This window comes from Carettochelys insculpta, chromosome 17 (assembly GCF_033958435.1).
Source record: "Carettochelys insculpta isolate YL-2023 chromosome 17, ASM3395843v1, whole genome shotgun sequence".
In the NCBI taxonomy this organism is placed as follows: Eukaryota; Metazoa; Chordata; order Testudines; family Carettochelyidae; genus Carettochelys; species Carettochelys insculpta.
Window position 1 is genome coordinate 26,742,308 of NC_134153.1, and position 12,739 is coordinate 26,755,046.

The 12,739-nt window shown below is 43.1% G+C and overlaps 1 protein-coding gene across 1 annotated transcript in view; it reads right to left on the minus strand.

Moving 5' to 3' along the window:
* The window catches only part of PTPRT (protein tyrosine phosphatase receptor type T), a 700,719-nt gene that overhangs the window by 59,319 nt on the left and 628,661 nt on the right, over positions 1-12,739 (minus strand). The window contains exons 17-18 of the mRNA XM_075011494.1: positions 6,153-6,230; positions 5,895-5,942 (exon numbers count right to left, since the gene is read on the minus strand). Of these exons, the coding sequence (XP_074867595.1) occupies positions 5,895-5,942; positions 6,153-6,230 (126 nt within the window). The remainder of the gene's footprint in view (positions 1-5,894; positions 5,943-6,152; positions 6,231-12,739) is intronic.

Genomic DNA, 12,739 nt, shown 5'->3' on the forward strand with positions numbered 1-12,739 from the left:
GAATCAACAGTGTGACACCACTGCAAAAAATAATAATTCTGGGATGTATTAATAGGAGTGTCATTAGCAAGACACAAGAAGTAATTCTTCCACTCAAGGCTGATTAGGCCTCAACTGGACTATCCAGTTCTGGACACCACATTTTAGAAAAGATGTAGACAAACTGGAGAAAGTCCAGAGAAGAGAAAATAAAAATGACTAAAGGTCTAGAAAACATGAGCTTGGAGGCAAGACTGAAAAAAAAATGGGTTTGTTTAGTCTGGAAATGAAAAGACTGAGAAGTGACATAGTAACCATTTTAAAGTACAGTGAACACTCAATTTAGTAGACTAATGGAGGGGAGGGGTGTCTGTTAAACTCAAAAGTCCATTAAATTGGAGGGGTCACTGCCCCTCCCCAAATCCCTCCTCCCCCGCCAAAAAAAAAAATGCCGGAGACTCATCGCCTCAGGAGCTGGAACTGTTGCCACAGCTGGGGGTCCTGCCTGCAGCTGGGCCCTCCACCAGGGCTGGAGATTCTGCCACAGTTGGAGACTCCACCAAGGCTGGGGGCCCCACTGCCACTGGAGATGCCACCATGGCTGGAGATTCCAACATGGCTGTGGGCCCTGCTGCTGTTGGAGACTCTGCCGTAGCTGTGGGCCCTGCCACGGCAGCAGGACCTGCCACAGCTGGAGGCTCTGTTGGGGCCTGGAGGAGCCACCTCCACCACTGGAGCTGCAATGTGCTCCTCCCACTAGGGATGGGGTGCAGACACAAGTGCTAGCTGCCTGCGTACGTGCCCCACCTCTGGTGGGGGGTGTGTGTGGTAGCTCCGGTGGCTGGAAGTAATGGACCCTCCAGCCATGGCAACAGTAAGTCGCCATGTGTTCTTTTTGTTTTTGTTTGTTTGTTTGTTGTTTGGGGTGTGGGGAATTTTGGATTTTACAGGCCCTGGTTAAGCAGACTTTGGGAACAATGGGAGGTTGGGGGGTCCATTGTTCTGAAAGTCTCATAAATTGGGGTCTGTAAAATCAAGGGTTTACTGTACATAAAAAGTTGTAACAAGATTGAGGGAGGAAAATTTCTGTCCTCAACCTCTCAGAAGAGAACAAGAAGAATTGGACTTAAATTGCAGCAAGGGAAGTTTAGGTTAGACATAAGGAAAAACTTCCTGTCAGCATAGTTAAGCACTAGAACCAATTGCTTAGGTAGGTTGTGAAATCTTCATCATTGGAGATTCTTAAGTACAGGTTAGACAAAGACCCTAAGTCCTTCCTTGAGTGCAGGGTATTGAACTAAATAACCTCTCAAAGTCCTTTCTAATCCTATAACTCTATGATGGTCCCACTATTTGAACTTATAGTTCTCTTGACTTTTCATGCTTACATGATAGCTGCAGGAAAGTCTTGACAGAAATATTACATAACAAACATTTCCCTAACGCTTCAAATTGAGGGTTCTTAAGGAATAGGAGAACCACACTAAGGTCCCACATGGGCATGGGGTCTCTGAGTGACGAGAAAGTACAAAGACCCTTGAGGAATCTTGACATGGTATGATGTAAAAAGACAAAATGTGACCACAGCAGAGCATTCCACGTGGACCTCAAGGCTCATCCTGTTGCTTCAGGAGAAGCATATAGTCCAGAATCTTTGGTACTAGGGTCACAGCTGGGCTCCCATGTTCTTGCATTACCTGAATGGACTTTTTTTTCCATTTCAAGGAGTAAGTCTTTGTGGTGGAGGGTTTCCAATACTATAGTAGGATACGTTAGACTAGTACAGAGCAGTCTCTCCTAGGCTTGCTTATCCAGTCATCATCCATGCTGTCAGATGAATTAACTGATGGTCCTGGTCAATATTCCCTTTAATTTTTTCCATCTTTGGGCAGAAAAAAACATTATGTGTCATGTGCATATGTGCACGACCAAAAGAAACACAGGCTGATGGCTGTGGGCGCTCACCTAATCGGCTGGATGGCACCTGAATCTCTCCTGGGCAGCCCCTCAGGCACTCAGCTTACAAGGAACACTGGTCCTGGTGCAATATTTGACCCTGGTTCTGTGACAGCATCTCTGGCCAGGTGGGGAAGTTTATGGAGAGCTGTCTGGATACCTGTAGGAGATCCAACAGCCAAAATTGCCTTCACTTGTACCACAGTGACTATAGCTTTGTCTCCATGTAATCGTGGATATAATCCTGGGTATCAGGGGAACTGCAGAGAAGCCACACAGCAGTCCTCAAGACCAACAAAGCACCAAGGGTGCCCAGAAGGGAACTGGGGCTCAGACCTCCCCTGCAACAAAATCCTTGCACTTGGCATTGTCCAACCCAGCAAACAGGTCTATGTGGGAGTTCCCCACCTGAATAATATCAGTTCTGGAACGTATTCCCACAGGGCCCCCCTGCAGCTGGTTATTTTATCTCTGCTCAGGAAGTCCATCATATCACAGTCAACGCACTCTTTGGGCTTCTCTGCACTTATGGGTAGAGTTATGCCCAGAGATCCATCCCAGGGGGCTGATTTAGCAGGTCTAGTAGAGATATCGTAAATGGATTGCTGCTTGTACTCCTGTCAACCCCAGCACTCCAAGGGATCAAAAGGCGTAAGGGTCACTGATAGGAGAGTTTCTCCTGTCAGCCCTCACAGAGAGGACGCCATACTAAGTCAAGCTAAGTTAAATCAACTCCAGCTACACTCTTCAGATAGCTGGAGTTGCATAACTTGGTTTGACTTTGCCCCCTAGCATAGGCCTTTCCTTTGTACCCTCGTACAGGAGCACAAGCTAGCACAGGGTGCGTACCTGGGCTCAGAGACACTGCAGTTCAAAATAATTGGCCTTGTACGATGAGCACATGAACACCAATTTACTAATCCTGGGTTGCCATTCTGGTTTTGTCTGAAACTCATCAGGTAACTGTGAGCAGGTTACAGTAGTTGCATTCCCACGCACCCTTGCATAACTCAAATATCGTGTAAGTTTGGGGGGAGGGCTTTTTTCCATGGTGGAACACATGTTCTGCTGGAGGGGAAGCAGCAGGAGCACTTGGAGTGCCCTTTCAAAGGCAAGTCCTGGGACTGGGGGGTGCAGTTGAGGAGGGTTAAGTCTGGCAGTGGGATGGGGTCATGGGAGCAGGGCAGGGGGGTTAAGTCTGGGGTGGGTTAGGGAGTCAGGGAGGGCAGGGGTGGAGTTGAGCCAGAGCCACATGTGAGGGGTTTGAACTGGGGTGGGGGGGTTGAGCCTGAGCTGCATGCTGGGCCATGGAGGTTTGAACCTGGGCTGGGTTGGGGTGGGAGGGGGGGAAAAGGAGGTTTGAACTGGGGTTGTGTGTGGATGGGGGAATTGAGCCAGGGCCGAGGGAGTGGGATTTTGTGTTGCATTTAACTCACTTTAATATGAATTAAGAGCAACTCGAAATTGCACATTTCAAGGGTTTACTGAATTTTTCAGAGGGGTTGAGTACCTGTGGCTCTTAAATTCAGCTAGAATTGCAAGTGCATTGCATTGCATCTCTGAAAAGCATGGCTTCAACCTTTGCGCCTGAGTTTCCCATCTCTGAAATGGTAATCCATACCCTCCACGGGTGGGTGATAAGTATTAGTTAGTCAAGAGTTTTAAAGTGGCGTGAAGATGTAAAATACAAGAACAATTTGATTCTTAAAAATTATTATTGTTTTTCTCTAAATGTTGGGATTTTGAAAGCTTTTGTTGTTTTCTGAAGGACTGGATCAAGTCTTACACAATCTCCCCATGAGCCTCAAATGAAGAAATGTGCAGTTTGCACTACAGTTCAGCTGCTCCAGAATACCACTGTGTTCACTACTCAGAACAGAGGTGTGAGCGCAGCTACAGGAAAAAATGGGCTTCTGTTCCAAGAGCTGCAAAGTGTAGAGCTGAGGATGAGCAAAACCTCCCCAGAAATGGCAACAACAGGTCTTGCTTTGTGTAGGGTGCACAGCTGTAACAGCAACCCACATTTAGATTTCTTTTAGACAACATTTTGTCTTTGGGAAACTAAGAAATACAAGTCTCTTGGAAAATGGACCCAACCTCCCTCTTGAAAAAAAGCCCTGTCTTCCCAAGTCAGCTCTGTGACAGACTGCACAATAAATTTATGTAAGGCAAAAGTCTCTTCCTGCCTCTCTTTCTTCTTTTGCTTTTAAGCTTGTAACATGGGGTCCGTTACCTGTTCAGGGTAATGTGTAAGACAGCTGCAGTAGACTACTGTGTCTGGAATGGAAAAGTTATTGCAGATAATCCAAAATGACAGGTCTGACAAACGCCACTGGGTAGATTCTGATCAACCACACATCTGTTTTCTGATTCATAACAGGGGAACTGCCTTTTTTCAAATTCCTTACACAGTAAGCACAAGAATCCTCATGGGAGATCCAAAATGTGTAGGCTATTATCACTCTTATATTCAAAGATACACCCATAATAAGTGTCTGAATAGCTCTCTCTCCTTTAGCCAGTCTAAAATGTTTCTTCTGCCCATTCCGCGGTCTCTGTTAATTTGGTGGAGCAGCATATTCCTTTTAAAATTCCAAAATATAAAATAAAATAAGTACAATTAAAGTTTCAAAACTAGATACCTGAACTAGACTACTTAGATTGGTATTTAGGCATCTGAGTAAAAGTGGTTTTGATATTCGGAGGTGCTGAGCACGGGCTATTTCTAATAAAATCAAAAGGAGTCATGGTGAAGTCCGACATTTATATGGTCAGTTTTATTCAAGCACTGAAACAGGTATTGAAGTGCAATATACAACATCCAGTTTTGAAAACTTTGGCCCACAAAGTTTGCTTTAATACAATAAAAGTACCAATATCCGTCTTCCCTTGGCTTTAACTGAGTGCAAACTCTCTTAATATAAGCTACATTCCCCTTTGTGATCTGCACCTCCTGTTGCATATTCAGTAGTCATTCTATACCAAATTCCCACCGGCATTAATTTGAGTTTCCTTCAGGTTTATCTATGGCACCTAGCAAGAGTGTTGATCAATGCAACTTTTGTGCATGACAGAGTAGGGAAATGGACTGCAACTGGAGAAGGGTGGGTTTTTTTTTTTATAGTTCTCAGTGAGTTTAGTAAGAAAAAGTCTCCCTTTTCCTAGCTCAGCTTTTGAAATTTGAGCTCACTACTAGCTGCATCCCAAGAAGCTACTGCCCCAACCTATTTTGAATAGGCAACCACTCCTTTATGCACATGAGCGGAAGATCTCAGATCTGAGCTTCACATACAAAGCATGCGTGGTTGGCTTTGTAGGCAGTCACTTAAGTGAATGAAAGTGGTTTCCAAAACTAAAGAATGGATGGAAATGTAGATCCTCATGTCACATTCTACACATCAAAATGGCATCTAATGTCCCTCAGGTTCTCAATTTTTGTCTTTTACTCTCCTTTGAATAAGGAAGCTAGTTTTTTTCCCAGATCAATTTTCTTCATCTTTCAGAATTTCACTGCTTTTAATTTTTATGTATGTCTTGAATGGAATTGAAATACCCAGTTATTTGGTATCAGAGAGGCAGCCATGTTAGTCTGTATCTTTGAGAGAAACAAGAAGTCCTGTGGCACCTTATAGACTAACAGATATTTTGGAGCATAAGTTTTCGTGGGCAAAGACCTGCTTCATCAGATGCAGTTATTTTGGATCACTTTTTATTTAGCATTTACATTTCCAGTTATTCCATCTTAATGGCAGAAAGCAGCTCTAAGTGGAAGTCACATTTCTATTTTGGTTTTGTGACTACACCAACCTTTGAGTTGCTTCTGTTTCTTCAATAACACCACGGTGGTTAGCCCAAAGGAGAATTTAATACTGGAGCTGAAGCCATTTGACAGTGTACCTCCCCATTATTCTCAGGTGCAATAAATTTTGTCCCTCCACTGTAGTGCAAGGGCATCATACCTGTCTTCTTACCTAGCAGCGTAGTCGATGGAACAGTGTCTGATGATACTTTGAGATGGAATTCCGGTCACCCACACGACACGGATCAACGGAAATCAACAGAAGATCAAGAAAGAAAAAAAAAATTACAAAAATGAAAACAAGGTTAGCTGTATCCAACATTCAGAAGACTCAGTCCACATGTCATATTGGGAAATGTAAAAAAAAATAAAAATAAAACTAAAAATAAAAAATAAAAATAAAATCTGGCACCAGTACCTGAGTAGTAGGAATTCAACAAAGATTTGCTCTGAAGGGTTTTGCTTTGGACAGAAAATGAACAAGGAGAGGATGATGCTAGGTAGGAAAGATACAAGGAAGAGACTTTAGAAATATACATACATATATATAGAGAGAGAGAACAGAGAGAAAATTCCTCAAAGAACAGGGAATACTGAATACATAGGTCTTATCAAAATTAAATAATTTTTCATCCGAGCATGCATATTAACTTTATTAACTACAGTACCACAAGCCCCCAAACATTGAAGTACTACTATTGCAAAATACAATATTTAGAAATACTGTAGACTACTACTTTTTAACGTAGAGTCATATTTCTTTTTACACAAACATAAAATTGTATTTTTGTCTCAAGAAGACGGATTCCTAAAAACAACTCCCAGAACTACAAGCCATTCAAAATTAAGTGGAGTATAACAGTAGAATAAGTCCGCTCACCAAATATGATGTACATATTCACTTAGAAACTAAGAAATGAAGACACAATTTGAAGGCAGTCTTTCAGCAGATGAATGGAGGGGTTGGTAGCTTTAGCTGAGACCTTTCAGAAAGAGGTGAACTCTGTCCAGCAGTAAAATAGGGCAGGAAAGCTCGGGGCTGCTAGGTTAGCTTATGATCATTTCCATAAAGTGGCACCTCAGCATGCAGGTACAAGAGACAGGGTAAGTGGGCATCTTATAGAGGATGTGCTTTTGGTTTTAATAAGTCCAGCAAGTGGCCAAGCAGTCTCATACATGCCTGCTGGAGACATAATACCACGTGAGTGGTGTCAGCTGCAGGTGGAGGATGGGCTGCTTGGATAAGACAAGTGGCACCTATCTTCTCCCACTCAAGGGATGAGTTATAAATGGGTCAGCATAAATGTGAATCTTTGCCTACGTTTACACTTGCCCCAGAACTTCAAAAGGGGCATGATAGTGAACCTAATCAAAAGATGCTAATGAGGCACTTTCATGAATATGCAGCACTTCATTAGCATAATAGAGACAACAACACTTCGAAATGCGGCTTTCAATCGCGTGCAGCTCATCTACATGGGGTCCTCTTCGAAAGGACCCTGCACACTTCAAATCCCCTCATTCCTATAACCAAATAGGATGTACTTATAGGATTCCTATAACCAAATAGGAATAAGGGGGTTTCGAAGTGTGCAGGGTCCTTTCAAAAAGGACCCTGTGTAGACAAACCATGCAGGATCAAAAGCAGCACTTTTGAAGTGCCGCGGTTGCCATTATGCTAATGAGGTGCTGCATATTCATGGAAGTGCCTCATTAGCATCTTTTGATTAGGTTCATTATCATGCCCCTTTTGAAGTTCTGGGGCTAGTGTAGACATAGCCATTATGACAAACATTTCCAAAAATGCTTTTTTTGTAAATCTTTGTCATTTGTTCCTGTAGTGACAAATATTGAGCTCGTTTTCACTGTGATGGGAGATAAACACAAAATCCCAGTAGATCAAAAAGATGCCAATAGATGAAACAGAAATAACTATTCCATAATACAATAAAAGTACATAAAATTCAATATTAATCAAAGTAAATTTCAGATGCAATTTCTACATCTCTAAAGTAAATATTACTAACAAATTTATAAACACTCATCAAAATTATACCATGAGCATTCACTAGTTTAGAGCATTTCATAAAGTCTGCTGAACTGGCTTCTAAACAGATTACATCACCCCATGAAAGCACTTGCAGCTCTCTCAGGGTGAATCTACACTTACCTGATGATTGATCATTGTGCGGTTGATCTTACGGAGTTCAATTTTGCAACTTGTGTGAAAACACGGCAAAATCGATCTCTCTGGGCTTGGCCGTCAACCCTGGTACTCCATGCTATTGCACCTACAGCCATACAACTGTAGAAGATGGACCTGCTCAGGATTAATCTTCTGTGGTTTTGTTTCATGCATGCACAAAACAGTGCTTTCTGGGGTCAAAGTCAAACCTGGAACTCCTTTCAAGCGGCAAGGATTAAGGAAGTTTGATGGGAGAAACACTCCTGTCAACCTTATTCCATGTAGACAGTCATAGCAGTCCACTGCTGATAAGTTAATTTTAGCTACACAATTGTTGTAGCTAAAATTGCCTGCTGGGGTTGACTGCTATCTCTAGTATAGACATAGCCTGCATGGAGCAAGGGATATTGGCGCTAGCCTGAAGGACCCTGATCTACACTAGGAAAGAAAGTTGATTCTCATACACTGATTCTAGCTACGCTAGTGGCATAGCTAGAATTGCCTATCAGAAATCAACCTTCTACCCTAGTGTAGGTCAAGCCTGAGTATAACACTTTTCTGTTGCTGTGCTGTTCATTAACAACTGCTGCTCATACTATATCCACTGACATAATGGGATAAGAGAACAATCTTGCCTGTTTGTCTCCAAGAGTTCTTCACCAGTTACCATTGGCCGTGTCTACACTAGCCCAAAACTTTGAAATGGCCATTTCGAAGTTTACTAATGAAGCACTGAAATACATATGCAGCGCCTCATTAGCATGCAGGCGGCCACGGCACTTCGAAATTGACGCAGCTCGCAGCTGCCTGGCTCGTCCAGTCGGGGCTCCTCTTCTAAAGGACCCCGACTACTTTGAAGTCCCCTTATTCCTATGAGCAGATGGGAATAAGGGGACTTCGAAGTAGGTGGGGTCCTTTAGAAAAGGAGCCCCAACTGGACGAGCCAGGCGGCTGTGAGCTGCGTCAATTTCGAAGTGCCACGGCCGCCCGCATGCTAATGAGGCGCTGAATATGTATTTCAGCGCTTCATTAGTAAACTTCGAAATGGCCATTTGCATGGCCATTTCGAAGTTTTGGGCTAGTGTAGACATAGCCATTAGGATGTGATGCATGTCTACTTTTTTGGGTTCCAACCTCGGCTGTCTCTATGCATCCACTTCTACAGAAGGGCAACTGAGGTGTAGAAAGTTCATGTGAAGTGGAGAGTTGAACTCAAGTTTAGATTAAATGGCCTAAGTGAAATCACTAGATCATGCTGCCTTTGTATTAGTTCAGCATAAAGTACTTAGATACCAATGGATAAAAGCCTTATGAATATTTTAAGTAAATTTAACAAAAACTTTTACTCGTTTATGTTCAGCAAAACAGAGCTGAGTGGCAAGAAGGGAGGGTGGGGAGGGAAGAAACAAATAAAATCAAAAAGGTCAGATTTTCAAGTTTTTTCAGTAGAAGATCTGGGCATTGGTACAAACCAGTCAAACAGTGGCTTGCACAACCATCAAGTTGTGTACACAATTATGCAACTGAAGGGGTCTTAGAGCCACAGTTGATATGTATGCATTGCATGAGGCTTATCCAGGTGCATTTCAACACAACACAGAGGGCCAGCACAAAACATATGCAAAACCCAACTCCTGTTTAAGTCCTCCAGGGTGGTGCCTGGACCTTGTACTGGGTCAATTTTGCACCCACTTTAGCGATATTTGACAAAGTTGTCCCAAAAATGACAGGGACGTTAGATTAATTTAAAGACAGCTGCTATTGGGGCCTAATCACACCTGGCAGCATCCCTTCACTCTGGTTACTCTTGTCCATGTCCTTGATGGTCCAAAGGTACATGGGCTTATTTATTTATTTAAATAATTTCCACTACCCTCTCAATCGCTCTTACGTGCAGCAGGATGCACCCAAGTGGAAGCAGAAGCTGCACATGGATATAAATAAGAATTAGACTTTGATATAGTCACCTATTCTGAGGCACAGTAAGTCTTAGGTGCCCTTGGGTCTGGCTGCCTTATAATTGCACAAGGGAAAACATAAGTGAGGTGTGAGAGGAGAATAAGCATGTCTGCATAGAGACATGGGATAAAGATGATCTTTCACACCCTCCGAGACACTTACCTATACACTCCTCTTATGGCCTTGCTTCTGCCACTAGATATGAGAGTTATGTGACCACACCAGAGCTCATAAATGCCAGATAGGACTCCCCTGTCCTCCCCCAACTTACTCACCCCTTTCTCATGCCACCTACATATTCCCTCTGGGTGATGTATAGGTTTCAAGACCTGGATATTCAATGCACGCCACTTTGCTTCCTAAATAAGATGCCTGAATAGTTAAACACACCTTAACAAATCATTAGCCTTTACAAATACCTCAATTCTCTAATCATCTATTCCTTATATGTCAAGATGCCAAGCTGGTTGCCCTGGTGATGTAGCATTCTGCTCTGCAGCAGCCCTGCATTATCTATGGTCCTGGGATGTTCCTTCCTAGTGGTGTCAGAAAAGCAGTGCTTTTGTGAAGGACGTATCATTAGCTCATCCTCGTCTGGATATTGTGCTGTGTGCCCTGTCACACTGATGGGCTTGCCAGACTACATAAGATACAGTCGCAGTAATAACCCCTCATGCACCTTGTTGGACACTTCACAGATGCTAGCGGATAATTTTAGCTCCCACATCTGTTCTTTCTTGTCACCTCCTTTCAGCAACATTCCTGCACTGAGCTGATACCCTGTGGGTACCCTGCACTTTCAAGATGGTCTTTCATATTAAAAAACAGTCTCAAATATAAACTTACTCAATCATTTACATTCCCTTGGATTACCATAAACTTTCTTTTATGCACCCAGGTAATAGAAAATAGAAAAATGGCCTAAATCACCTTTGTGTTACTCCAATATAAACCTAGAACATCTGGATAATACTACAGTCTGTTATATTTATCATTCAATGGAGGTTTCTTCATGCTCTCCGTGGGGTTGAGTAAACAGCTCATTTGTAAGTAGTTGCTTAGTTAAATCTCCCATTAATTTCAACAGGAATTAAGGGATGTGGGGGGAAACAACAATAACAAAAGAAGCAAGAAATTTAAGATTTAGCTTCATAATAATAGGACACCTTGTGCCCCAATTTCAGCAGATCCGCATTGCTTCTTCCTGTCCAGAAGAGATAGCTCTTAAATAAAACATCCCTGTCCAAGGGCTAAATCCAGCCCTATCCAGATGGTCAATACCAGGCCCACATGTTACTAACCAGTGCATACTGCCTGTTTTGGTCTTCTGCTAGGGTTACCATATAAAATCAGAGGGCATCCCTGAGAGGGAGTGTATCTGTATCAGTATGTACCAACTCCGGAGCTGTGGCCACACTAGCCCCATCCTTTCAGAAAGAGCATATTAATGAGGGATTTCTGCAGATGCTAATGAGGCTAAATAGAAAGAAGGGGCTTTAGAAATCAGGGGGTCCTTTCAAAAGGCCCCTGGCTAAACAGGTACTTTCGAATTGCATGTGGTCACCATTATGCTAATGAGGTGCTGCATATTCATGGCAGCGTGTCATTAGCATCTTCCAAAATCCCTCATTAACACGCCCCTTCTGACAGAGAGGGGCAGTGTGGCTACAGCCAAGTTGTATTAATGTGTTATAGTACATATAGGACATTAATACAATGTGAATTGGTAGATACTGATACAGATACGCTCCCTCTCAGGGGTGTCCTCTTTTGGGAAAGGGCATACATGGTAACCTGACCTTCTGCACAGGAATAAGTTTCACCTCAAGAACATATATACTTACAAAAATACATTTTACCATCCAGACATGAAACCGGTACATTACAGGGAGAAGCCATTTTCATGCGTACTGTCCCAGAGCTTTAAAACCATTTGTCCCTAGAGTACGGCGACTTAGAGTTTGGAGATGCACAGTTCTACAGAGCCCAAGAAATGAAGCTAAATCAAACGTATCTGTTGCTGAGGAATAGGGCTATGTTCAGCAGAAGCAAGTGGCATCATCTTCAATACAAACTTGCATTAAACAGGCAAGTAACTGTTTTGTGGCTATGTGAAATGCCAAGGTTGCTCAGTAAAAAGCACCAGGCTGTCTTGTGACAGTCCACTGTGATTTCTGTGCAATTTCAAAAAGCTGCAACAGCATAGCACAGATGCTGATGTGGAGGTGCACTTGGTTAAGTTAAAGTATTGTAAAAATTTAGCATCTGACATGTCGGCTGGATTATTTTCCTGCTGTTACGCAGAGAAAGGTTTAATCTTTTAAGGTTATTTTTCATCTGTGGTCATAAAAAAGAATATTAAGGATCAGGTTTAAACTGAGAAAAGCGAAGTTCAGTTGGACACTAGGTGCTAAAGGTGGATGAAGGAAAAGGCAGAGGCACTTGCCCAGCTGTCTCTGCCATTCCCCAAATCTAGAAAACCCCACGCTGGCAGGTACAGATGGGACTGCTACAGACCTGACAGGGACAGTAGGTGAAGGAACATATGGGTGGATGAAGACTGCCATTTAATGTAGGAGGGCCACAGGAGAAGGTTGGGTCCTGCCCCAAGAGTTATTAGATGGGGGGCTGTTGGGGCTGTCTCCATGGCTACAGGGAGGGGTTAGGGTGTTGTACATCAGACGATTGGAGAGCAAATGCACTCTTCACTTACCCTGTAGCAGGTTCTGTCCTGTGACCTTGACCTGATTCCTCCATCTGGCCTGTCAGCTATTTCCTCAGCATACAAGTGAGGACCTTCCTCAACCTTACCTTGTCTTGTACCACCCCTTCCTAGTGCTGCCAGGTCTCCCACCTCCACC